This window comes from Kogia breviceps, chromosome 20, assembly GCF_026419965.1.
Source record: "Kogia breviceps isolate mKogBre1 chromosome 20, mKogBre1 haplotype 1, whole genome shotgun sequence".
Classification (NCBI taxonomy): domain Eukaryota; kingdom Metazoa; phylum Chordata; class Mammalia; order Artiodactyla; family Physeteridae; genus Kogia; species Kogia breviceps.
In genome coordinates, this window is record NC_081329.1 from 9,382,276 (window position 1) to 9,410,077 (window position 27,802).

The following is a 27,802-nucleotide window of genomic DNA, read 5'->3' on the forward strand; positions in this document are numbered from 1 at the left end:
CACCTCCCCGGGGGCGGGGCAGGCAGAGGAGGCCGGGCCTGGCCGGGCTGTTGGCATAGGTCCCAGGCGGACTCCTGGCTGGGCCTTTGGCTGGCGGGGGCGAGGGGGTCCATCTCGCCGCAGCCAGGCGGGACCTAAGAGGTCAGAACGTCACAGGGGTGGAAAATTTTTAGTGTGTACAATCCACCCACTCCTGTGGACCTGCAGGCCGGATACCGTGGCCTGATTCCAGTGGCGTGAACCAGCCGCTCGGCCAGTCAACCCAAATTCCACTTTCTCTCCCCTCCTGCGCTGCTAAGTGTCTGCTTGACCGCTGAGCCTATTTCTCAGTTTATCCTGAACTTGGGGGGTGGGGCAGGGGAGCAGGAGACAATCTCCTCAGGGCCCAGTTCTGTGCCCCTTTGGACGCCAGAGGGAGGAGGTGTTTTTCGGGAAACGGAGCCGGGGCAGGCAGAACCCAGGGGTGCGCTTCCAGCTCCACCCGATGCGTTCGTCAGCCCCAAACCCTCTGTGGGGCTTGGGCCGTGGGATCCGCAGTTGGGCGAGGCCTCGCTTCTTATGTTCTCTGCTGCGGGATGCTTTGACCCGGAGAGCCTCCCCTCCCAGGGCCCGGGATTCCCGCGAGACGGCAAAGCGCACGGGGCAGTCTCTCATCACCCCACCAAGCCCTGCCGATCCTGCCCCTGCCGCCCCCAGCCCTGCCTCACACAAGCCAACATCTCTCCTGCCTGGCACCCGGCGGGCACCCCAGGCGGAGCAGGGGCCCCTGCCAGCCCTCGGGATCGTTCAGAGCAGCCGTGCCCAGCTGTTCCCGGGAACCCCAAGAACAGCTCTCCCCTCGCCCCTGCGCCGCGTCCCCGACAAAGCCAGCTGTGCGCTGACGCCTCTCCGGGCCGTGAGTGTAATAACCTCCCCCCCCGCCAGCCTGGCTCCTGCTTCTCCTGTGTCCACACCAACTCTCCTACCCCACAACCAACATCATGTCGTAGAGGACAGCCTCTCCAGGAAGCAGTGATGGGCGGCGGCCCACGGCCTGCTGGCCGAGGGGACAGGTGAGGAAAGGGGGCACCACGGGGGTCATATGCACCTGATGAGTATGAAGAGACCCCCCGGCTTAGAACCGGAGCCGCACGGACCCTCCGGACTCCCTAGACTCCTCGTTCAGATGGGGGCCTCCAGCCCTGGGCCTCGCAGGTCGGGCCGGAATCTCCCAGGCTCGGGGGCACATCCCCAGGCAGGGACACCCACCCAGGGCTCCGCTCCTAAGAAAAGACACGAGAACAGCCGCGCAGGTTTCAGGGGCACTGGCATGGCCCAGTGATTTATTTCATCTCAGGATGAACAGACAGACGTACAAGGTTTTACACGATTGGTACCCAGGACCTAGAAGCTGAAGCGTTGATCCATAAAGCATCAGCCGGCCTGAACTGTGTCTTCAAGACGCCTGTTTGCCTTTAATACCCGGCCACACCGCAGCACTGCTTACAGCTTTCAAAAGCCTCAGAGGAGCTTTCATCTCGCATGACAACACATCTAGGCCTTTATTTCAATTCATCTCAAACCAATTCACCAAGCAGGTACGAAGTGCCCTGCCAGCTCCTGTGGTCCAGGCACCTTCCTGGAAGGGGGGAAAGTGTAGAGAATGTGGCCGCTGACATACGTTCAAACGCAACCAGAAGATGACACATTCCCATCTTTCGCTCTTATTATCGTCCCATGAATAACGATATTGCAGAGGAAAGGGAAAAATAAGAACACTGAGATATTTTTTAAAAACACCAAAATAAAACATGTTGTGAGCTCGGAAAGCATCCAAAATAAAACAGAACACAAGAGAGCACTTGTTTACATATCGCCCCAGGAAGGTGTTACGACAGATTATGTCCTGAAAGCATCTTAGCTTCAGGAAACCGCAAAGGACCTCGAAAACATTGCATTTCATTTCATTTCAAAATCTTTCAAAGGAAGTTACCCAAGAGACCCACAGATCAAACAGCAGCTACCAGAATTACTGAAGTGACACCAGAAATTAACAGGAATGGAGCAGGTGGTTCATTTTAAGTATTTGTAGCAAAATTGATACAAAGGGAGGAGTTTTAACTAAGTAGCAAAAGAACTCCCATTCTCTTCAAGGAAAGGAGATTGGCGCTGCCACAGATTCAGAAATCAAGTCACCCAGTTCCAAATCCAGTCCCATAAAGCTGCCAGAGTCCACGACGGCCGGCACTGGGGCTGTTCCCCAAAACCGAAGGTAAAAACAGAAAGGAAGTGAAGACGTCTTAACCCCATTCCTTTGGATCCCAAATGAACCTTGATTAACAATACAAAAGTCATTGCTTGTGAGCTAACCAAAAGATCAAGCTTTCCCAAATTATAGCCTTTCCCCTTAAAATGCCACTGCTCTTTCAAATATCTGGAAACGTCAGTGTGCGTGAGTTTCCTAATTTCATGTGAACTACGGATGGATGTCGTAAATGCACTAGCTTCTTTTGACTCAACTAATCGAAGAGCGGGAATATTTTTGCACCAACTGTTTCTCTAAATAAGAGCTGCATACAGACTTAGCACACCACGTGGAATGCGACATGATCCATCCTCGGAACATCAGACCCGGAGCGAAGTCTCAGCCAGGCCTGCCCCTCCCCTAGATGTCCTCCAAACGGAGCATCTTGCATGGGGTGGCTTTTCCATTGGTGTAATTGGTGCACCACCCTCCTGGCCCTACACCCCAGGTACTGGCCTCCAAAAGCAAATTAAACTGGTCCTCTCAGCATGCCAGGTGCTCTGGTATCTGTTCTCAGTGATATTACTATTAGAAGTATGGTCTGCAAGGTTCTAAATCCTCTGCCCATCCTTAGGCATCCTTGGGCATCTCATCCTGACCCATCCCTGGGACTCCGGGGCCAGCTCCCACAGAAAGTGATGCAATGTCTAGTCCAGGCATTTCTTCCTTCAATTAAAGGATGAAATAATACACAAACACTCCAGCTGGGCACGTGATCGTGTGGCTGTCCACACGTGACATCTAACAGGTCTCCCATCTTCTATGGGGAGAGTTTACTTTGGAAGCCCACTTTCAGCGTTTATGTGTTTGAACGGTAAACATCATAGGAATGATTTCTCAAGTAAAATCACAGTGATAATATCTCATGAGTTTGATACGGAAGGAATGAAAATATTAGCTTGGTTCCATTTCATATAAAAGTTTTACCATAAATAATGAAAGTCTAGAGAAAAATGTACTTATCATATGAAATGCTCATGTCTTTAGAAGGACATGAGTTGTTTATTTTGGATCTCAATTCTCTTCCTCCTGCCACGTCTCCAGTCTATTCCTACCAAAAGGCCAAAGGAGTCAGGCGATCTGAAGGCTGTTTTTCTTTCCTAAGACGATGGACCAAGTTGTCAAGCATCCTCTCAGGTCAGAAGCAGTCACAGGCAGGCACACAAGTCACCAGAACGCACGCGCTGACACGGCAGAGCCCATGCTCCGGCGCAAGCATGATTCAAGCTCTCGTTCCTAAACATGCTTAACTGATCACCTTCACAACCACGGACTCTTTAAAAAGCATAACCTATGTCCCACATACCCACTGGTTGGCACAGAGAGAGGTAACCTCCCATCACTGGATTCACGAGTAAATCATAGTAAGGTACACATGACTTCATCTACTTACTATGTGCCAATAACTTTCAATGTGTACTTTTCCTATTGTAATAAAAAATAGTGGATTGGACGCAGAATCCTAATCAGTTGGCCTCTATTTATGAGCGTACACTTTATCCTTAAACTTTTAATAAACGGTAAGCCCTGTCTGTACATATTTGGAAAGTACAATGTTATAACAAATGAGGAAAGATCAACTGATTCGTTTTTAATCCTTGTGCCTTATCAAAGTACTGAATTTCATGTTACTTCTACTGCAGCATTTTGGAATTCACAATTAGAAAAGTGTAGTTTACTTGCTAAACTACGTTATAACTAGATGTTATTTCCCCTTATGTTAAGATGTTCACTGTCACTCTCCCACAATTTCTTAGGCTGATGCTTGTAAAAATGAATTTCCCGCAGCAGGATGACAGAATTCATATTTAAAACATCATAAGTGGGCTTCCCTGGTGGCGCAGTCGTTGCGAGTCCGCCTGCCGACGCAGGGGACACGGGTTCGTGCCCCGGTCCGGGAGGATCCCACGTGCCGCGGAGCGGCTGGGCCTGTGAGCCGTGGCCGCTGAGCCTGCGCGTCCGGAGCCTGTGCTCCGCAATGGGAGAGGCCACAGCGGTGAGAGGCCCGCGAACGGCAAAAAAAAAAAAAAAAAAAAAAAAATCGTAAGTAGTGGGTTCAAATGTGCCTGCATGTTACTCTTTAGAACTCTCAAAAAGAAAGGATTTTAACCTTCTTTTTGGGGGGGGGGAATACTACTCTTTTTGAGCCCACTATGAAATATCAAAGTGGCTGAGCAAACCTGGTGGGTACCAAATGCTCCTTTTAAAGCAGACAAGCACCACGGCCACTGCCCACTTTTCCTACTGATGACATGCTCTTTGGAAAACATTCAGTCATCAAAGATTTAAAACTCAAATAAGAGCAAATCGTTACTACATCACTCAACATAATTATTAACATCTCTTAACTTGAAAATATTAAACCCATCTCAGTTAAGCGGTGAGAAGGACCTGCTCTTGAGGTGTGTGGGCCTTTGACCATATCTGGGCCCCTGTGATGACAGAGGAGATACTTCCAGTGTTCACTGGACAGATCTTATTGGGAATCAAAGATTTCACCCTTAATACTTACTACATTTGGAGTGGAGCCAACCGCAAGTTAAGCACATGTGGCAGAAACTTTTAAACTAACTTAGAAAGGGTTTAAAAGCTTTACTTATCAGTTATACTTTTAAACCTCAAGCCGAAAGAAGTATGACCTTCTTGTAGTTGTTCCACTAATATAGTTCATGTTGGCCTAACTTAGGATCTCAGCTCTGGGAGGTGGCCCCGAGGTCCCCTCTCATGGTGCAGGAAGCAACGGGTACCTGGTACCCCACACGACTCAGGTCGGGCCTCCCGGCCACTCCACAAGTGATACCGAGGACAGGACACCCCGGTACACTCCAGGCCTCACCCACTGCACCCAGAGGCTTCATCTCTCATTCTGTTTCTTTCTTTCTCAGGTATTTTGTATCTTATTTGTAAGGTTACCTATCTGCACACATCCTACATCTTGCCATCGACCCCATTAAGCAAAGCAAAGCAAAGCAAAGCAAAAGGAATGCGGACTAGGAAGCGGGCCTTAATACAGCATCGCAGAAGGTCTTCAAGGCCCCGCGACAAGCTTCTACCTTCTAAGCCTTTAAATGATCCCGTGGGCTGGGCGGGGCCCACTGGGGCCCTCCCCCGACTCTCTCCCTCCCCGCCTGCTCTCCCCTCGCCCCTTCCAGTTTCCCAGTTGGGACCTCGGCCCTCGGGGCGTCCCCTGGCTCAGGGCTGCCGAGGGACACGCCCGGGTGTCCCGGCCCACCCTACGCGGCGCCCTCCTCGCCTCGGTCTGGCTTCTCCTCCTGCAGGTTGAGCACGAACGGGAAGAGCAGGCCCCGGGCGTCCGCGGGGGCTCGGAGCGACTGGAGCTCGAAGCTGCCTTCGGGGCCCGCGTCGCCGGCGCCGGGCTCGCCGTCCGGGGGCGGCACGAAGCGCCAGGTGCCCGCGCGGCTCACGCAGTAGATGGTGCCATCCAGCGCGGCACAGCGGAAGGGCTGGAGGCCCGACGGCGCGCCGGGGGGCCGCAGGTGCGAGGCGCAGCGGCTCCACTGCTTGGCCAGGCAGTGGTAGCGGAGCACGCTGACCCCCCCCGCAGGCCCGGCCCCCGGCGCATCGCCGCGGCCCCCGCACAGGTCGAAGCGGTAGATGAAGCCGTCCAGGGCCACCATGTCGGCCGAGCGCTCGCGGCTGCTGCTGCACGGACACTCCTGCCACTCGTCGCGCCGCGGGTCGTACTTGAGCAGGCGGTAGAAGAGTGAGCCCCCGGACACGTAGATCTCGCCGTTGCAGGTAGTGGCCTCGTGCGCCACGGCGAAGGCGCCCCGGGGCAGCGGGGCCACGGTGGCCCAGCGGTCGGCGCGCGGGTCGTAGCGCTCCACGCTGAGCAGGCACTCGCCGCCCACGGCATACAGGTGGCCGTCCAGGGCCAGCAGCTGCAGCTGCGAGCGCGCCTGGCGCAGCGGCCGCACGGTGCTCCAGCGGTCGGTGGACGGGTTGTAGCAGAAGACCCGGTCCGAGGGCCGCGCGCGGCCGTCGGGGCCTGCGGGCCCCACGCCGCCGGCCACGAAGAGGTAGTTGTAGAGCACGCACAGGCCGCAGCCCCGAGCCGGCGCGCCCTCGGGCAGCCGCGTCAGCTCGCGCCACTCGCCGGCCGCCTCGTGGAAGCAGTAGACGGCGGCGTCGCCTCGGCCCTCCGCCTCCCCGGACGGGCTCTGCGGCCGGCTGCCCGCGCGCTCCCCGGCCGGGCCGAGCGCGGCGGCCAGAAGGCGGGCGCGGCCGGCGCGCAGGCGGCGGCGCAGCAGCAGGTCGCGCTCGGCGCCCGACAGGCGCCCGAAGACGGCGGGCTCGCGCAGCACCTCCAGGTAGTGGTCGCTCATGAAGCGGTAGGCGGCCTCGCGCAGCTCGGCCAGCCGCTGCCGCTTGGCCGCGCTCAGCACCTCGAAGCAGTTGGCCAGGCTCAGCTGAGGCGCCACAGCGTCGGTGGCGCGCTGCGCGGCGCAGGGCAGCTGTAGGCGGCGCGCGCCGGCCACCACGTCGGCCACGTTGTCGGGCCGCACGCCCGCCATGCGCCCGCTGTACGCGTAGGCCAGCAGCAGCCGCAGCGCCGCCCAGCCCACGCCCTGCACCCGCAGCACGTCCCGCGACGCGCGCGCGCGGAAGTAGTCGCTGCGCGCCGCCAGCACCGCCTTGTGCGCCCGCAGCCGGCGGCCCGACACCTCGATGAGCAGGTCGGGCTCCCCGTGCTCTGGCCCGACGCCGGGGGGCACGGGCGCGGGGTCCCCGGGCTCTTCCGGGGACGTGGGCTCTTCGGACGGCGGGCGCTCCCCGGGGGACGCGGGATCTTCCGGGGACGCGGACTCTTCTGGGGACGTGCGCTCCTCGGGGGACACGGGAGCCTCAGGGGACGCGCGCCCTTCCGGGGACGCGGCGCCCGCGCTGCCGACTTCCCACTGCCTCTGCACCACCCGCTGGCCGCGGCGACAAGAGGGCGGGGAGTCGTCCCCGGAGCTGAAGCACAGGGACGCGCTGAGACTGCAGGGTGTCTGCGCCGGGGACGCAGCGCCCTCCCCCACGGCCGCGTCCGGCGGCTGCAGGCCGCCCTCTCCCGGAGCCTCGGGAGCGTCGCCCCGGCCCCCCGCCTGGCCGCACGCTCCGTCCCCCGGGTAGAGGACGCAGGGGGCCACCGGGCTCTCCATGCGAGCGCTCGCTCCGGCTGCCGTCCCCGCTCAGCAGCCCGGCATGACTTCGCCCGGACTCGGGCTGCCCAAGGGCGATCGCTCCTCCGGGGCTCCTGCCTTCACACGCTTCTGCCGGCGCGCGATCAGATTTCACTCGTGTCCACACTGGTTTTCAACCGCACGCAGCTCCCCTCGCGCCCGCCCGCCCTCCTCTCCGGCGAAAGGGGTGTGTCGACTCGAGCGCGCTCCCGGCTGAACTTGTGAACCTGGCAAGGTTCCCGCCCGGCGGCCGGTCTCCGCGCCGCGTGGTGATGATCAGTCCACGGACAGGACCGCCCTGCAGCCGCAGCCGCGGCTCTGTCTGTAGCTCCTGCTCTGCGGAACTGAGCTGTCAGGTGCTCCTGAGGAACTGGGCCTGCCCTTTCTTCCTGAGTCAGTGTTTATCCCTCCACATTCCATCACATCTCTGTCTCTGAGGACCAACGAATCAGAGACGGGCTGCAGTCCACACTTCAGAACACTGACTTTACTGCTCTTTTACAGGGAGCCGCCCCAGGGAGCTTTCCTTTTGTGCGTGACTCCCAAGTGCGATTCAGGTTTAGGGATGGTCAGCCGGACAATATCTGTGTGTGTCCCGGCATGGGCAGCGCTCCCGATGGGCCTGCCTCGACAGTGTTCACCTGGAAGCGGGGAGGGCATGGTTCAGTCGCCAGGTGGGGGTTAGGAAGACACAGTCACTGCACACCCTAGACCGGCTTTCCTCCTTCATCCATCGGGAGCCTTCCTCTGCGACTTCCTTTGTTGGAATATCAGGTGTTTCCATGTCATGTCACCACGCTCTCTGTGTTCCTGTTTATAGGAGAAAGAGACGGAATGTTGGAATTTGCATTTTTCCATAGGGTTGTTTTGTGTCGGTGGCATCTACCCCATTTCCCTCCACCATTTTCAGGTTATAGGGTTCAGATACGCTGAGAATGGGGACTGTGACTTTTCAGTGCTGGAAAGTTTGGTGAATAAAACATATGGGATTATTTAGATATTAAAAAACTGTTCCTCCCCTGATTTTTGAGGCCTATAAAGGAGAGCCCAATTCAGCCATGAGCCTTAAATACACCGGGTTGAACCATACGAAATTGCTGGTTTTCGTGTGTCAATGCAATGGCAGTCAAATATCAACCGCTTCCTAATTTCGACCTAACGAGATGTCTATGTAAAATTGAGAACTTTTAGGGAGAAAGCATGGCCAGCCTATGAAACCTCAGTTTTATTGTGTGACAGTTTTCCTGAAATCTTTTCCAGCCAAGCTATCTCAAATCCATTTACAATAAATATTTAGAGAAAGGTGCCCAGGACTCTTCGCTGTAGTTGGCCTCAGAGGCTCCAACTCTGGAATCTGTTTGAACTGCTCATTCCTGGCTCTGCACCTCTGAAAGACCTCAGACAAGCAACTCTCCAAATAGCACAGGTACAGCCAAAGAAAAGCCAAGGCAAAACAAAACAAAACCAAAACAAAAAACAAAATCCACAGAACGACTTGGAAGGCAGATGTGAACACCTGCAGATGAATTTTTAAAAAAATCATAAATTATCTTTCCTAACTGGCAAAACCTTCACTGAGACTCCCCAGCCTAGAAGGGGGTCTTAGCACAAGGGGAGGGGCAAACCGTGCTCTGGCTTTCCTAAGGAGGCTACGGACAAGAGAAACAGACCAAATACATACAGCTCAGATTCATCATCCTCATGGGGTATGTTCACCTCTCAAATGGGGTAAAATGATACTTAACCACCTACCCTCAACCTCTTCTGATTTTCTACTAATCGTACTTAATACTGTCACCTGATCCCTATAAATGCTCAGGGTTGAGAGAATGGGTGTGTATAAAAATAAACGCTGGCCCTGCTCTTCCTGCTACCGTGTTACGAAAAAGACTTTCCAATTATTCTCAGAAATACAAGTGTCTTAGAGGTGGAGATTCAAGACATTCAATTCTGTCTCTCCCTTCCTCCCCGCCTCTCTCTCTGTCTCTCTTCCCCTCCCTCTCTCTTTCTCTCTCTGTTTTCCAGAAATCTTTAACAGTAACCTTTGGGGCATATTCACCAGGTGCAGGGCACTGTCTCGGACATGTGGAAAGGCAGCACGGAGACAGTCTGGGCGAGCTGACACTCTGACCACGGGCATGTGGGTCACGGAGGTGCCACGTGTTTACTCAGCTGTGCCCCAGCCCGTGACGCTGCTGGGGAGGTCCTGCGTCCACTGAGATGGAAACGCACTCTGGCCCGCAGCGACCGGAATGTGATGACAAACTGGGAACCCGCACAGATGTTATAAGCAAAGCTTCTGGCCTCTTCCCAAACGCCAGAGGTGCTTTCTTAGTCAGCTGAGTCACTCAAGGGAAGGTCAGATAAAAAGTAAGACATATACATACCTTTCCCAAACATACATATAAATGTCAATGTCTGAAATAAAATCAGAGAACTGGCTCTCTTATTTGCTTCATTCTTTTCACACTTTCTCTGTATGATACAGAAGACCTTGGACCTCAGAAAACTAACTAGTTTTTTTTTTCTTTTCTTGGCCAGGAGAAGGGTTTCAGCACTTCCTGGTTCTTTCTCTGGCCTGACTCTCATCGGGACATGCAGAAGCCCAACCTCTGAGACTTCTCTCCGTGGATGTCATCACAGACTCAAAGGAAAGGCAGGGAAGGCAGTGTGTCCTTTTCGGGACACACTGAAAAGCCTAAGTTTGCAATTCTTATGTTTTCAAAGCTCTACAGAATCCATTTAAAGCCTGAAAGAATCAGGCTAAGTAGACATTTTGTCGTAGCTACAAGAAGCAAGAGCTGCATGTCCACAATGAAACAAATATGACCCAGGTAGTCAGTGGTCCAAGCAGGCATGTCCTTGCCAGCTCCCTGTGCGCCCCTGGCACGGATCACAGACCAGGCTGGCAGAGCCGGGGGTGGCCCGAGACTGGGGCACAGCCATCTAATCCCATCCAAAGTGTGACGGCTGCTCACCCACTCAGGTGGCTCTCTGCCCCGTGACCAGGTCAGGAGTCCCTGTTCACCCACACAGCCAAGGTGGTGCCGAACGCCTGAACGTCGTCAGGTGAGACAGAAGACCGTCTGTCACTGTGACGCAGGCGGCAGTGATGCTGGATCCCGAGAGCTGGGGGGCCACCCAGCTCGTCCACTTTCTGAAGGAAGCTTCTGCAGCGTGACGGGTCCCGGCCCCCGCCCTCCTGGCACAGTGGAGGGTCAGCTTCCACAGGAGGAATGAGGAAATTAAGCAGAGGGGCCGCTTCCTTTTTCAAATGATGTTTAAAAAGTCAGCATTCGGAGCTATATCTGTTTTCCCCAGCATGGCCCATTACTGTGACTTGGCCTTAAAATGGATGGGAGGGCTTCCCTGGTGGCGCGGTGGTTGAGAGTCCGCCAGCCGAGGCAGGGGACGCGGGTTCGTGCCCCGGTCCGGGAAGATCCCACGTGCCGCGGAGCGGCTGGGCCCGTGAGCCGTGGCCGCTGAGCCTGCGCGTCCGGAGCCTGTGCTCCGCAGCGGGAGAGGCCACAACAATGACAGGCCCGCGTACCGCAAACAAAAACAAACAAACAAAAAGGATGGGAAGAAGTCAGCCCATTTTGTGTGTAACAGTCCTCTGAGCACCGCAAGTCTGCCAAGACACTTAGGCTCAGATTCTTTGGATTGGAAGTCCGGGATCTGCAAGGGGACCCCACCCCCATGTTGCAGCTGGCTCCAGCATCAGAGTCCCCCTAAGGGGCTCCTGGAGGACTCTGTGCCAGCACCCACCCTGGTGACGGCAAAATAACTGGAACTCCCCGCCCGACTGAGGCATCGGGAAGGATTTCCTCCCTGAGCATCGCTTCTGGGGTCTGTTACAGTCAGGTGAACGGCAGCACCTTCGCCCCATGTAGCGACGGGAGGGGATGGTGTGGGGTGTAGTCATAGGCTCCTTCCTGACTAGTGAGAAAATATTTTAACAGGAACAAGTCTGCTTTAAATATAACTTAGGTAGCATTTCCCCCGGAGGCTATACATTTCTTCTCCACGTTGTAAACACCTAAACAGAATTTTTTAGTCTATGAATTTCTTCACTCTCAATTTGAATTTTTTTAAATAAATTTATTTATTTTTACTTGTTTATTTTTGGCTGCACTGGGTCTTCGTCGCTGCGCGCGGGCTTTCTCTAGTTGCGGCGAGCGGGGGCTACTCTTCATTGTGGTGCGCGGGCTTCTCATTGCGGTGGCTTCTCTTGTTGCGGAGCACGGGCTCTAGGCGCGCGGGCTTCAGTAGTTGTGGCACGTGGGCTTAGTTGCTCCGCGGCACGTGGGGTCTTCCCGGACCAGGGCTCGAACCCGTGTCCCCTGCATTGGCAGGCGGATTCTTAACCACTTAAGCGCCACCAGGGAAGCCCAATGTGAATTTCTTAAAGAAGATTGTCTATGATTTCCCAAATGTGGACATTTTTTTTGTGCTTAAGGTGGATATCAGGTGATTTAAAATTAAATATGCTTCATTAGAATAATATAGGTTGCTAAAGAGACTCTCTGTTTCAAATAATTAGTCAGTTTTTTTAATATTAATGAACACACTCGGGAAGTTTATCTAAATGTCTGCAGCCCCTGTTGTTGTAGCCGATTCCTCCTCGGTGTTCTCCAAGTCACGCCCGACACATGTCTCATCCACGTGTCCAGCCACACGCCTGTGACAGCAGAGTCCCGGGACCACCACCTGGGCCCTGCCCGCCGCCTGCGTCCCACACACCAGCACGACCCTGTTCACATAGTGAACAGCCAGTAACTCCTGGGGTTAATTCACAAAGAAAACCACAAACAGAAGAAACATCATCGAGTCTTAGAAACTTGCCGGGAATGTCAGGCTATCTGTTTGATCATAGAACATGTTGGTTCCCTTCAGCTGTTCCTGCAAATATTGCTGGTTCCTCCCTCACTGGGCCCAGTTAAAATGAGGTGGCGGTCCTGGGCACGCAGGGAGGCAGCTGGGTGGGAGCGGATGCCTGGGTGGGGGTGGGGAGGGCAGCCAGTGACCTTCACCCCAGCCCTGATTACCACGTTCTCTGCACTCATCACAGTCCGCGGTCTGGCCCTAGCAAGGCCACCGTAGCGGCGGGCCTGGTACACGGAGTCCAACGCTGCCACAAGGAAGCATCGTTCACAAAATAGGTTTTCGTCCCTCAGTCACCCTGGGAGCTTGGCCGTCTGGCTGCTAAAAGCCGGGTGCCGCGTGGTCTTGGGAGACGCGGAGGACACAGGGCCCGGGTCCCTGTGTGCACGGCTCTGTACGCGCTTCGGCCGAGGAGACACCCACCACCTGGATGAGAGGACCCCCAAGCCGGGCGCAGGCCGTAGGTTCCGTAAGGTTTGAGGATGGGCGGGGCTGCTGAGCAGCCTGGTGTGTTGGATAATTAAGAGGGGAAGTGACGTCCTTCAGCAGGTCTGGTGACATTAATCAGAGTCTATTCTGCCAGATTACAACCTATCGTTTTTAATCTGCTCTTCATGAAGGACATTTCTAAGACTCAACGGGCTGTAACATAAGCTGAATGCACGAGTAATCATGAAACAGCTCACACCTATTTTGTCTATTCTAAAGGCACTGCTGGCACGTGTGTTACATCACAGGGACATACGTGACCCTCACAAGCCACCCTTCTGTGAGGTCATAGTTTTTAGCTCCGTTTTACCAAAGAGGAAATGAGATGTGAACCAATGTCACCATACAATTAATCAGCCCCACACTTAGTAGGTGGCAGAGCCAGACGGGGACCCGCCGTTCGGCCTCAGCACCCACGTCACCCGGCACTGGGTCCAATCCTCTGCACCCTTCTGTCTGTTACCAGTTCTGAGCGTGAAGCACTCGACTCTGCTGCCTCCGTGCGCTGGGCTAGTCGATGCCTACGAGACACTCCCGTGTCTGGTCCCCTGCCCAGCGCATCTGGGAGCAGAATTCCGGTGACTCAGGACGCCCCCAGCTCTGAGAGTAAAGCAGATAGAGACACGGGGCAGGCCGTGGCAGGGATGGGCTCCTGCCGGCGCTGTCTGTGTGGGCCTGATTTAGGGGGTAATGGTGGCTGAATCTTCTGGCAGGGCTTCACTGGAGGAAGTAAAATTAGAGAATTTCCTGAAGAGAAGCTTTTACGTAATAGCGATTCTCAAAGTCCAAACTGCTTAGGCTGCTAAGTGAGGCATTGAGCCATCTGTTCCCAAGTCTCCACCGCCCTCATCTCTCCCTCCTCTGCCCAGAAGTCCTCTCCATCCTTTGCACAAGCACAGAACTGCAGCCCCGCCCCGGTAAAGCCTGCGTGGGTGTGTCTGTGCATGTAAACCCCATGTAGGTGTATCTGTGTGTAAAGCCTACACAGGTGTATCTGTGTGTACAAACCCTAAAGAGGTGTATCCGTGTGTAAACCCTACACAGGTGTATCTGTGTGTACAAACCCTAAAGAGGTGTATCTGTGTGTAAAAACCCTACAGAGGTGTATCTGTGTGTAAAGCCTACATAGGTGTATCTGTGTGTACACCCCGTGCAGGTGTACCTGTGTGCATAACTCCTACACAGGTGTATCTGTGTGTAAACCCTACACAGGTGTATCTGTGCGCGTAACCCCCACGTAGGTACATCTGCATATGCATTCCCACCTCAGGGTCTCTGCCCACACAATCCCTGCCACCCAGAGCCACCTCTCCTCCTGAGCCAGAATTCTTGCTCATTCCCAGGCCCCAGGGACCTGCTGTCACAAACACTGCCTTCCTCACTTCCCAGGTCAGCAACTGTGCAGTCCACGTTTGCACGGAATGTCTTATTCCAGCACCTCATATGCATGCGTGTCATCCTTCTCCATGAGAATGTAGATTCACGACAGGGAGATGCATCAATCGTTCTAACCTTGGCACGGGGATGGGCTCTGCCAGGGCCACCAGAAAAGGCTTGATGGATGGTGAGTGAATAAATGTTAACCAGAAAACCTAGAAAAAACAGCTCTGAAAACATCCAGATAAAAATCCATATTACAGCAAGTTCTTGCACTACATACAATGTATGTATGTATGTATGTCTTATCAATGAAACATGATACAGAGCTCACAAAGAAAAGGTTCTTCAAAAGGGATTGGTGTTTGTGGACGCTGGATCAGAGACAGGTTTCTACTGTCCTCTCTCTAGCTATGGCCCGTTGCTATATTTCCTGAAACGAATGTAAACTGGCTCCACAGTCATGAAGTGTAGTGGGATTAAGTCACAGCGTTGCTCCAGCCCGAGAGCACGGCCCCAGGCCAGGTCCTGCTGCTGAAGGGTGATGCAGGAGAAAGGCTTTGGCCCGGCGGGTGGGTCAGGGAGCTGAAATCAAGGGCAAGCTTGTCCTCGGGAGAAGACACTGAAGCCAACACAGAGCAAAATCTAGAAAGAGAGGAGGGAGTGTGCCCTGGGTGAGTCACCCCCAGCCAGGGCTTGTGACGTCTGCGAGCAATGTCTGTTTCTGGCTTCAGCAAACCTGAGTGGGATACGTGTCCCTGGAAACTGAAATAACTCTGCCTGTGAACAAGAACCCACCTTGCTGGGTCTCGGCGGGGATTAGACGGACGTCTGTAAAGAGCTTCGCCCCGCACAGGCCCCAGCTCCTCGCAACCACACACCGTGAGGGCCGGACCCGGACAACGCCGGTCCTGGCTCACGGAAGAGCCCCACCAGGACGGAGTGCACAGCCCTGCGGCCTGTACCCAGAGCAGCTCCCAGGCCTCGCGGCAATTTTCCATTTTGTCCCCGCGATCCACACGTGAGGACGGGTAGAGGAATTGCCATGATCTTGATTCCAGACACGAGAAAACGCTGGAGGCCCAGAAACACTACGTTACTCGTCTCAAAAGACCAAACGAAGTTAGCAGCAGACCAAAACCAGAGAGCGCTTTTCCCCTCTTTCCCCGTCTCTGGGGCATTTTACATGAGGCCTCAGAAAAGACGCCTGCAGCCGGTACCCGTTCACCAAGTTCGCAGCCACGTAGGTTCACAGGCCCCACTCCCAACTGCTCGGGAGTTTCAGAAGTTTGGTGGCAACTATGAGTGTCTCTGTGCCCTTAGCCGTTACCCATGACAAGCTGTCTGGGGGAAGAGGAAGCCCAGGGCAGAGAGATGAAATTGACATTAATCCAGCGGGACAACTGGGTCATGGAAATCTGCTGAATAGCTGCACTGTTCTCCTTCCTTCATCAGATCATGGGTCTTTGTTGTTAATTCAAGAGATGCAAGCAGCGTTAGAGCTTCATGACTCACAAGACAGCCCTTCGCTGGTGATGTAGTAACACACCTGAAGTCGCCACGCTTTAAAGCAGGGGGACGTGGGGACGTTGCTGCCATGCTCAGGGAAGCGTGTGCCTTCAGCTGCCACCTAACATGACGTCACACAGACGGGCCCTGCCTCAGTCCCAGCTATGACACAGCCCTGTGCTCCCTGAAGCCAAGACCCTGAAGAACTGAAAGGAAAATGGATGAGGGTAAACCTTTGCATTCACTCAAAAGGGGGGCTCCAAGTTACTCGAGTGCAGATTATGCCTTAGGTTCCGGACGCGCCTTCAGGGAGCAAACCCAGAAGAGAAGCACCTGCCTTTGCCTGTGGCTCGAGGTTCGGGAGTTGTTGACAAGCACAGAGTGTGAACACTGAGATCACACACAGAATCACAGAGACTCTGCAAAGAGGCACCTGGATTGCAATCCTCCCTGGAAATTTCTAGCTGTGAGACCCAATTCTGAGCAATATTTGGGTAACCTTAACTCTTTTAAAATACGTCTACTGTGTGAGTCCACTGAAGTCAGAGGTGAACATCCCAGCAGTGATGCAAAGCTGGAACCAGAAGGGAGAGGCTGCCTGGGTCAAACAGACCCACTTTCCCCAAGTCTTCAATCTGTTTAAGTCCCACCAATGCTGAGAAATAATTAACAACATGCAGTCATTTGCTCATTCGCTGAGTGGATGTATGCTGAACACCTACAGTGTTCCAGGAGGTGCCCTGGGTCCTAGAAAGTAGCAGGAACTAAACAGACTTGGCTGAGGCCCCACAGAGCCCCCAGCGTAGCGAAGAGGACAAACATAAGCCATTACTACACGAATTCTAGAGGAGGTACAAACCACGGCAGGAAACATAAACAAGGATCCGAGAATTAGTGATGGAGAGACCTGATTTCTACTTGGGATCAGGTAAGACTCCTTCCTCTGAGAGCAAGAGAGAGCCAAACACAGGTCGGGTGGAAGAGAGGACAGACGCCTTGCGGTGGAAACAAGCTTGACCAGTTCCAGAAGCTGAAGAGGCTGGGTGCAGCCAGGAGCCCCAGGGTCAGAGGACTGGGCCCCTCCGTGGCACCCTGGCATCTTAATGACAACGGGAATCCTCTGATAGCTTCAAAGAAGTGAATATGATCAGTCTTGTGTTTTAGAAAGAGTGCTCTGTGTCCTTTGGTACAAAAAGATTGATTAAACTACTTTTAGACTGATTTTCTATCACTGCCCAAACAACCACACACATTAAATGAACTAAATCTACATGTATCAATGTGCATGAATTTCAGAAACATAATTCTGAACTTTTGAAGGTCTGCCATTTGCAGAAAGGTACAGTATAATTTACATACATTTAAACGTGAAAAAAAATACTACATGTCATTCGTGGAAGTGTGAAAAGGACAGGTGTGAATTCCGGTGCAGTGGTTACTTCTGAGCAGGAAGGGAGGGAGGGTTGTCTACCTGCTCTGTATCACTTGGCTTCCTGAAGATTTAAAGCATAAACAGCAAGACGAGAACATGTATTGTCTCACTGGGATATATGAATATTTTTATTGCATTGTTTACAGTGTTTGAGTATTTTATAATTTACCACTTAAAAATGTTTTTCCATGTTTAATCAGTACTTATCCATTAGTCAATCTGGCCTGCTACTGACCCTCATGGAAGCCTCACAATCTGAAGCATAATTAAGTAAAGTCACTCACTAGGTAAGAAAATTCCTAAGTCACTGTATTCTTAGTGCTGGAGTAGGTATTCGTATGTTTAAATTTCCAGTCAAAGTGAAATATGGGGAAGTTAAATCAAAACTCACATTTTATACTTTTTAAAGCTCTAAGCTCTTGGTTTGATAACAGAGAGACTTGTCCGAAATCCCATGCCTATTACTGGCCGGTTAGAACCCAGATTTCTCTTCTATTAATCTCACTTGTTTATTTACCATTATTGGCGTAAATGGAAAGCAAGATAGAAAACCCCTCTCTCTGTGGTCTGCCCTGCTTTGCTTTAGTTAAGGTGTAATGACAGAGTCCCTGCCTTCCCCTCCTGCTGCACCTGTGTCCTCAGGGTTCTCAGAAACGTTGCTGTTGGCCTAGTACATCCCCCCCTCCGGCTCAGCGGGTCCTGGGAAACGGCCTGAGTCTGGCATGGAAACCGCAGCCGAGCAGAACCACCTTCTGATTGGATGTCCGGGCAGAACCACCTTCTGATTGGCTGTCTGGGAAGACCCACCTTCTGATTGGGGAGATTACAGGGAGAGGAATTTATCCAAATGCAACACGTGATCTCTGTCCTCAAAGCAACGAGGGTGGCTCAATGGGACAAGAAGGCAGATGAAATGCTAGCTCAGCTGTTTCTGAAGCAGAAATCAAGACAGATGTTCTGATGAGTGTGAGTTCACCCACGTGAGCCTCAAGAGAAGCCATTTCCCATCAGGCCGGTCCTGACACAGCCAGGAATGAGTGGAGGCAAAGACGAAATATTTAAATTATCTTGAGACTGAATCCGAGGAAACGATTAGTCATTAGCCTGCTGCCTTTGCAAACTCTTTTAACATCTGACTCAAAAGAGTCTACAGATGAAGGTTGCCAACATCTTGATTTTTATTGCATTTTCCCCCTAAAATGTGGGTTTGGGGTGAATGGCTGCAGTGGGTTCAGCGTGAGAGAGGTCACTTCAGTCTCAGAAAGATGGGTATTTTGGAAAACGGCGCTCCACCCTGGCAAATGCCACAGTAGGTCAGGCACGTGAAGGCCCTGGGGGGCTTCGCAGGCAGGCGGGCGGTCCAGTGGTTACGACTCCGCCTTCCAATGCAGGGGGCGTGGGTTTGCTCCCTAGTCAGGGAGCTAAGATCCCACATACCCCGGGGGCGGAAAAAAACAAAACATGCAACAGAAGCAACATTGTAACAAAGTCAACAAATATTTTTAAAATGGTCCACATCCAAAAAAGAAATCTTAAAAAACCCAAAACTCTGAGGCTGTGACTCCTGCGTGTGACGCTGGCACCGACAGCCCCCTCCGCACCCCCACAGACAGCATCTTACCGCAGTCGGTCCGTCCGGGGTCTGGAATTCTACGAGGAGGCGGCCGCTCCCTGAGTGCAAAAGGCAGCTGTCAAGCAGCACAGCGGGGGTGGGGGAACGGTGTCTGCATTCGTGGTCACAGCACAGCTTCCCTCCGCCAGGAGCACCTGCTCAGAGCATCCTCACCAGGAGACGTGGGCTCCGCTGCGTCAGCACCTCACCCGGGGGCCGCAGGCCACACAACCAATGTTCCTTCTGGCGGCCGGGCCCTCACTGGCCATGCATCCGGCCGGCTTCCTTCTCTTTGGGGGTTCGTGGCGGGCAGCTCTGCCCCTAACAGCCCAGCCCTTGGTGACTAGGCTCCAGAAAGGGCTGTCAGTTTTGGAGAATCTTCCACAGACACCAGAACTTGCCCTTTCAGAGCCTGAGGACACGACATCATCAAGCTGCGACACCAACCCACCTTCACCCACAAGCCTATGACCTTCCAGAAGCCGTGCAGGCGGTTCTGTTGTGCTCTTGGCCCACAGCCCTCAGGTGACAGGAGACGGTCTGACCCCTCAACAAAACCCAGCCTCGTCCAGAACATCACGATGTCCAGCAACTGGGACCAAAGCACCGCTGTGGACAATCAGAGAGGCCTCCAGAGGCTTGAGGACAAGGATACTGTCCAGAGCCGTCTTACTAGGAAAACAATGGAATGATCATCAAGGAATATGACCAGCAAATTGCACTATATTCGTATGTGGTCAGTAGAAACCCCACTCTTGGCGGAGGGATAAATTAGGAGTTTGGGATTGACATATACACACTACTATGTATAAAATAGATAAACGACAAGGACCTACTGTACAGCACAGGGAACTACATTCAACATCTTGTAATAACCTATAAGGGAAAAGAATCTGAAAAAGAATATATATATATGTATGTGTAACTTAATCACTTTGCTGTATACCTGAAACTAACACAACATTGTAAATCAACTATACTTCAATAAAAATTAAATTAAAAAAACTTTCAACACCCCGCCCAACACAAACACACACAACAGGGGAAAAAAGATAATGAGAATAATACCAAAAATTTAAAAGGCATGTTGATAGTGAGAATTATGAGTGAGTTTTTTTTCATAATTTTTGGTATCTTCAAATTGTCTATAATGAATGCATATTTTTAGAATCAGAAAAATTATATGTATATACACATCTCTCTATAGATGTGTACATATATATATATATATATATATATATATACAAGAATGTGTACGTGCATATGTGTACATTTACATCTGTGTGCACATGTATGTGTGTGCATCCGTGTGTGCATAAAATAAAATGACTCAAGTTTTGGTGGGGCCCCAAGAAAGAATACTTGGTAGAAAAATATGGTCAAATGAACGCTTTCTTATAATATCCAGGCTTTTAGGCACGGAACTATGAAATTAAGGACCCATTTTGTTAAATCCCTGATTTAGGTTGTAGGTTTGAAGAAAAAAAAATGTTGACACTGAAGACGTGCTGTACCTCAGAATTTCCAAGGGTTTGACCAGTCCCAGAATCCTTCCCCAAACTGGGAACATTGCAGTTCAGAGATGGCAGAGCACCTGGTCCAGCCCTTCCCTGTATTTCACACACAGGAAGAAACAGAGACCAGAGAGGGTGAGCCACTTGCCCAGGGGCACACAGCTCATAAGTGCTGTGCTAAATTAGAAGCCACACCCTAGGACCCCTGCCCGCTTCACTCCCTGCACTATCTCAACTCCAGAAACCTAAACACACTGAGAACAAGTCCAAGACCCAGTGATTTTCATAATTTCTACAAATCCCGTGAGGCTGCAGAAGGCGCGGTTTCTGGGGTTGACGTCACAGAGCTGAGAGCTCCAGTGTTTCTTTGCCTTCGCTGGTGAAATGACCAGACAGAAGGACCTGGGAAGATCCGGCCGCCTGTGCACCTCGTCCCGGGGCTACCGGGACTCCACAGCAGCGACAAGTGCCCCCGAGTTCACAGCCTGAGTGACCAGGCCCCGAGGTCAACCCCCACCACCTGGGCCACATCGAAGCCACACGAGGTCAGCTGGATTAAAAGCCCTTGTGCAAAAGCGTAAAAGTCTTCTCAGAGCCTGTAATGCTGACCAAGAGGCTACAGGTGCCTACAGATCATTTCAAAGTTTCACGCAGGTATTCCATCGCATTCGGCACATAACTGGGCCTACATCTTCCATCACAATGTTTCTCCTCAAAATATCAAACCCTTTACAATAAGTAGTAAGAACGGTTGCACGAGAAAGGAATCAAGGTGCTGTTTGACATAAAAGAAATGAAGACAATTTTTCTTTATATCTTGACTTCTACATCAAGATGATTATCTACATGGATAAAAGTACTTAGTCTTATTTCCTACTCAATCAAACAGTGATTTCCATGCACTCAAAAGACAGGAATTGGCACAGGTGAGAGCCCCGTGCAAACTGACAGGATCAATACACAGCAGAGCTGTGACATAAGCTGAGGACTGGATCTACTGCCCGACACGTTTCTATCCCCTGTGTCCCCCCGGTGACTTGACTCTGCACTGACCAAAGGACCAGGGAGGGTGAGGCTTCTCCCCTCACACAAGGTCCCCTGCACTCAGAGCCCAGAAGTGCCTGGCCTTTGGGAGACACAGACCTTGACATCCAGGGACCTGGGCCTCATGGGAGGGCGGGCTGAGGGCCACACACAGAGCTGCAGGGTGGGCAGCACAGGTCCCGAGGAGCCGCCACAGCCCCCTGGCCAGCCAGGAGGAAGGAGCTAGAGGGCGGGGGTGGCTGGAGAGTGCAGCACGCAGCCCATCCTTTCCAAGGTGACCCCTCGATCCAGCCCACCCGCATGCTCTTCTGATGGGTGATGATGGCTCCCCGGCTGTCTGCGTATGTGCCCCGGTCTCTGGATCCTAAACCCTGGTGATGATGGTGAGGTGAGGCTGTGTTGAAAACAGCAATAATACAGATTCCTCTCTTAGGACCCAGACCTCGGATGCCCAGTGCCAACGTGTAAGAAGTCCGGGGACACCAGATGCCCGGCTAGAGGGAGCACAAAGAGAGGCCACGGAGACCCTGTGCTGGGCGCCGGGTCCAGCCCCGCTGCCCTCGTACTCCCAGCCGGGCTGCAGACGTGCGTGCATGCCTCCAGATGATCCATCTGAGCTTCCCTGCCAGACCTGCCCAGACTGCAGGTTTATAAATCACGTCAACTCTGTTCTTTTGAGCCCGTATGTTTGGACTGGTCCGTTATGCACCCGCCTGGACGGGGCTGCCACCAGAGCAGGAACCCGCAGCAAGCTCAGCGGTCCCAGCTGGGCAGCAGGCAGCCAGTGGGCACATGCCTCTGGGCTCTGAAGTAGTTGCCAGTGGGGCTCCGAGGACAGGTGGATGGGGTTCCTGGACATGGCTCTGGAGGGCAGGGCTCAGCAGCACCGTGGCCACGTGATGCTGGAGACGGAGGATGCGTTGGGTGGGCTGGATGATACTGGAGGAGACTTCCAGGCAGGGCCTGGGTGACCCTACTGAGCTCTGTCTCTGTGACTTGATGAGATGAGAGAGGAGAGCTGAAGAAGGAAGGGTTCCGTTTTCAAGTGCGATTTGGAGGAAATATAAAGGAACCAGGCCCCGCTGGGTTGGAAGATAAAGCTCTTCTCTTTCCCAGCCCTTCCGATACTGTCAAATTAAGACGGGGCCTCAGAGCAAAGATCAATCCAGGTGGCACAATCAGATCCCCTGTTAAGACCTCATAAACATCTGAGGGGACAGTAGACACAGGCCTCGGAGGTCCAAGGTAGAGAAAGGACTTATGTGGATTTGTGGATAGAGCTTTTGTCTAGTGGCTTGAATCCCAACAGATCCATAGAAAACCCACAACGTTTTTAAGATAATTGTACAGGAAGAGATAACTGCCAACTTAGAGTAAACGGAACAGATCAGCATGAAGAGAAACCAGGAAACAGGCTGAGAAAACCACTCAGCTGCAAACACCAGGCACTTCTTATGAAAGAAGGATGACTCAGAGGGCAGAACCAAGAACCCAGCAGGCAGAGCCAAGAGCATATTGGAGGTCACCCCCAGGAACAGGAGCCCAGCCAACTTGTGCCTGACTGCACTGCAGGGCTGCCATGGGCCAGAGGTCACCATGCGCCTCCATTCCCGTCTGAACAGGACAGGTGCGATGGTTAATTTTATGTGTCAGCTTGGTTGGGCCACAGGACCCAGGTGTTTGGTCAAATACCAGCCTAGACGTTGCTGGGAAGGTACCTTTATATGGGATTAATATTCGCATCAGTAGACTTGGAATAAATAGCTCACTCTCCGCAGTGTCTGATAAGACTTGCTTCCTGGGTCACAGACAGCATCTTCTCCCTGTGTCCTCACGTGGAGGAAAAGGGGAGAGGGAGCTCTCGGGAGTCTGTGCTAGGAGGGCACTGATACCATCATGGGGCCCCACCCTCATGCCTCATCACCTCCCAAAGCCCCCCCTTCCTAAGACCGTCACCAGGGGATTAAGGTTCAACATGGGAATTTGGAGAAGACAGACGTTTAGTCCACGGCAGGCACTAAGTCTGTGGGGTGGGTCATTAGACAACCACGGCAACTGGAATGAGCATCCTGTTACCCGTGCTGTGGACTACAGCCCACAGCCCTGGGGAGCTACTGGCCGCCCAACATCTTAATATGTGTGTCTTTAAATGGCCACCCTGACCACTGTATGAGGAACGGATCGAGGGGGAGGGGCAGCTGTGTGAAGCCCGCCTGGAACCACGGTAGTGGGAGCGGGAGGTGACGGTGGCTCAGGCAAAGGCAGCAGACTTGGCATCTGTACCAAGGTCCTCACGACTAAGACCTTCCAGGAAATGGTGCTCACAGCATCCCACGGAATGGGGACCCCTTTGTGATGCAGTACATCTCAGTTCTGTAAAATTAACACACGTCCTACTCCATCGAGGCCTAGAGAGCAAAGCTCCATCAATTTACACAGAGGAAATGCCACCATTAATTAGGAATAGAAATTATATTAAGTTACAAATCTATGACATGGTCCAGGTGCCCCTCCCGGCCTTCCTTCTGTTCTCTACTGTGCTGGGCTCCTCTGAGCGCCATCTCCCCTGGGACGTCCCCTGCCGTCCTCCCCTGCCAGGCCTCCTCATCTTACAGACCCTCACCTCAAAATCCCTTCATCAGATGCTTTCATAGGGGTTTATTCCTTTCATTTAGGCCACTTGTCTGTTATTACACATGAATTAACATGATTATATTTTTAATGCCTTTCACCTTATTGGAACCTAAGCTGCAGGGGGTTGGGGGTGAGGACCTGCGCCTGTTTTAGATGCCATAGCATTCCCGGCACCTACAACTGTGCCTGACCTGGGGTAGACATTCGATAAGTGTTTGTGAAAGAAAGGAACTGGCTTTTAATCGGTCAAATATTGCAGAAGACCTTCAATGGCTTCAATTTCCAAGGCACTGTTTAATGTTCGTTCTGGCAGGAGTTGGGTTGTTGGCAAAAGGCAAACTCCTGGAAGTTTCTGCTGTATTCCAAAAGTCATTGCTCATTGCTAACTATGTCCCAAAAGGGTGCAGGTGCCAACACTATACTTTTAGCATAATTACAATAAATCCAAGAAACTGAAACCAAGGCCACAGTGGAGACACTAATCCTGTGAACTCCTGAGAAAAGAAGATTTGCCCTGAGTCACCAGGGGAAGATGTGCAAAATGACGGGGCTGGTTTCTGGTCTGCACACTGACGGCCTCTCGGGGCACCTCTAAGGCCAACCCCACATCTGTCCTCCTGGGTCACGAAGCCTTGGAGGTAGGGAGGCCGTGGGGCATTACAGCTGCCGAAGTAATTCCAGATTCACTGCAGAGCTATGATTATGGACAATTTATGCTGTAGGCATTTAGAAAAAAAACTGAAATAGGATCCCAGATGGAGGCCCCACAGCACAGAGGGCCCCCCAGTACAGGGACAAAAGTGGACTAAAAACAGGCCTCCTGCCTTCCCGCTGACAACGTGGCTACTTGTATCAGAACATATGGAAATGAAATCAAGCACTGGCGACTGCCAGGAAAGATGTTCAGAGATGAGGTTCCAGATCCTCCTGTTCTGCCAGGGCTGGAGCCAACAGCAGGCAAAGTCCTCTGCAGGTGAAGGAGGTGCCGCCCTAAGGGTGCCCAGACACTAGGACAGCAAGATGACCACACAAAGCCAGCCTGCGCCAACAGCTCAGTCCTGATCTAGGATGGACACTTTAACTGTTTTCTCCCCTCCTCCCAAGCCCAAGACTGCCTTAAATCCTATAAGCAAAATCTTTGAGCTATTTTCATTCTGTGTTCTAATTATATTATCAGCAATGCCTGTGCAATTGACATTAAAAGCTGGAAAGGGGCTTCCCTGGTGACGCAGTGGTTGAGAGTCCGCCTGCTGATGCAGGGGACGCGGGTTCGAGCCCTGGTCCGGGAAGATCCCACATGCCACGGAGAGGCTGGGCCCGTGAGCCTGTGCTCCGCAACGGGAGAGGCCACAACAGTGAGAGGCCCCCGTATTGCAAAAAAAAAAAAAAAAAAAAAAAAAAGCTGGAAAGACTTTCTTTAAAATTTTGCTTTGTTAGGCCCCAAAGGAAGAGGAAGAGTTGTAATGCCAGTTACCAGAAATGTGCATTCCCTGGGCTGTCCCTGGGCAAATCTGAGTGCCATGGAGAGCTTCCTTCTGCATTTCATGGGTGGGGAGGGAGGAGGATTCTAACAATAGGACCCCATTAGCTGGGGATAAAAGGCCAAAGGGCAACGTCGGCATCCATTAAGGGTCCTGATTAGAGGCTAAGTGACTGTTGGTAGATGAGGACCGGAGGAAGGCGACAACAGGCCAGGCACAGAGTGAACTGGCCCCTCCACTGAGGGCAGCGCGGGGGCTTAGAAACCTGACGGTAAAGCGCCTTCAGTGCTTTGAGCGAAATAAAGCTTATTACATTGATTTGTTCTTTTTCTTTCCTTTAGAACAGATGTGAAGGTGGGCGGAGACAGAGGATGTGGTTCTGTAGGAACCTAAGAAATGGTAGAATTTTTAAAAACCTTCCTTCTTTATTTTTTATTTATTTATTTATTTATTTTGGAAAAAAACCTTCCTTCTTTAACGTTACAGGGGCAGCCCCCCGAGGGAGGCTGGGGTCCCCCAGCACGAGAGCCAGTCGGGGGTGGGAGGCTTGCTGCGGAAACGCATGTAACCTCCCCTCTGGCAGTGTCAGCCGGTTCCACGCAGTCTTTATTTAAATGTTGCTCCTTTTCGTACCCCCTCGTCCCCGCGCCATCATGCAGTCAGGCACGTTCAAACCTGAGCAACAAGCGCTGCTGGTGGGCCATCTGGTCGGTCAGTGGGGCAAAGGCTCCGTGAAAAGAAAGCACGCGCTGTGCACCAGCCCCCAGCATCCCACGAGCCCTCAGCAATCCCGGTAGCATAAGCAGGGGGCCCTGGGGGTCGCGGGGGTCCCGGCCGGCGGGCATCGGAGGAGAGAGCGAGAGGTGCCTCCGCACCTTCCTCCCCTCCCCCGGGGACCAGGTCCGGGAGGGACCTCCCACCCGCTTCCTGTGGCCCCGCGGGATGGACTATCCAGAGGCAGCGCGGCCCGGCCATGACCGTCCGCGAGGCAGGGCCCGGGCAGCCCGGCACCGAGCCCAGGCACCCCTCGGAAGGGGGAAGCGGCCGGGCCCGCCATGCTACAGCGTGGCCGCGAGCCCGGGCCGCCTGCCCAAGGAGCGCTCAGCCTGGGCAGCGGGGCGCGGGCGCGGGGTGCGGCTCCACCCCGCTGGGCTCCGGGCCGCTCCGCCCCCGGGTTGGCTCCGGCGGGGCTGGGCGCGCGGAGGCGCGACTGGCGGCGGAAAGGACAGTGGCCACGCCGCCCCCGGGGCTAGGTACTTGGAGGCGATCACCGCGGGCACAGCGCGGGGGCTGGCCGTCACCCGCTTCCGGCAGGAGCGCCCTAGGGAGTCCCCGCGCCGCGGAGCGGGACGGAGGTCCGCCCACCCCGTTCCCCACACCCCCGCAGCGAGCGAGGCCACCCCCGGCCGCCGCCCCACGCCGGCCCCCGCCCCCGCCCCGGCGGCCACCCCGGAACCCCCGCCCGCTTATCCTCCGCCTCCTGGGGCGTCTCGCCGCTGCCGCCCCACCTCGGGGCCCACCCCTACCTCTGAGCTCTGCGCCTCGCCCTCCACCCCGGCGCCCACCCGAGCCCGGGACCCGGAACCCTCGCCGTGGTCCCCAACGCGCATGCGCGGGACTCTTCCCGCGCACCTGTGAGAACGCCCGGGGACGGGGCGGCCGCCTTCCGCGCACCTGTGCGAGCGCCCGCGGGCTCCCGAGCATCTTCCCGCGCGGCCAGGCCCGGCCCAACGAGTGCCCCCTGCGCCCCTGGCCCGCCTTGGCGGCAGCGGGCCCGACACTCACCTCGTCCGTGGAGGCCGCGCCGGGAGCCCCGCCGCTCCGAGCAGCGCGCTGAGGCGGGACGTGGGCGGGAGGGTGGCCGCAGCCCCCGGCAGGGCGCGCAGGCTCCGGGCTGGAGCGCGCCGGCGCGGCCCCGAGTCGAGGTCAGCCCGCCCCGCGCCCTCCGCTCGCTTAACCCTTTCCAGGAGCAGGGAGGTCCCGCGGACACCCGGCTTGAGGCGGGGGAGCGGCGCCCACCGCAGGCGCATCCCTGCGCGCACGGGAGGGGCGCGGACTGCGCGCTGGACACTGCGGCACCTCGTAGATGCTGAGCTTTAATCCAGCAACTCCCCCAACAAGGAGCGAGGTACAGGTTACTGCCAGCGCTCCAGGCTTTGCCAGCTCTCTTTTGTGTCCTAGCCCCCCCCCCAAAAAAAAAACATGAAATAATGTAATGTAGTGTTTATGATTTGGACAGTTAGGGACGATGCATTGTTGAAATATTTAGTGGTTAAGAAAACTGCCTACATCTTTACAGACTCCAGAATAAAAAGGAAAACATTCAGAACACCCAAGAAGAGGAAGCGCTGAAACT

At 53.8% G+C, this 27,802-nt stretch overlaps 1 protein-coding gene across 5 annotated transcripts; it reads right to left on the minus strand.

The window, feature by feature from the left end:
• Positions 1-1,289: 1,289 nt before the first annotated feature.
• KBTBD11 (kelch repeat and BTB domain containing 11) lies at positions 1,290-27,589 on the minus strand. 5 transcript variants are annotated; one of them, XM_059049090.2, is made up of 2 exons: positions 27,232-27,589; positions 1,290-8,280 (listed from the first exon to the last, which is right to left on the minus strand). In XM_059049090.2, the coding sequence occupies exon 2, from the start codon at positions 7,447-7,449 to the stop codon at positions 5,518-5,520; it is 1,932 nt and encodes a 643-aa protein (XP_058905073.1). In that variant the 5' UTR covers positions 7,450-8,280; positions 27,232-27,589; the 3' UTR covers positions 1,290-5,517. The 5 variants fall into 5 exon arrangements, with proteins under 5 accessions (XP_058905073.1, XP_066878562.1, XP_066878563.1 ...); XM_067022461.1 differs by lacking the exon at positions 27,232-27,589 and adding an exon at positions 27,121-27,225; XM_067022462.1 differs by lacking the exon at positions 27,232-27,589 and adding an exon at positions 27,079-27,224.
• Between the last annotated feature and the right edge of the window lie 213 nt (positions 27,590-27,802).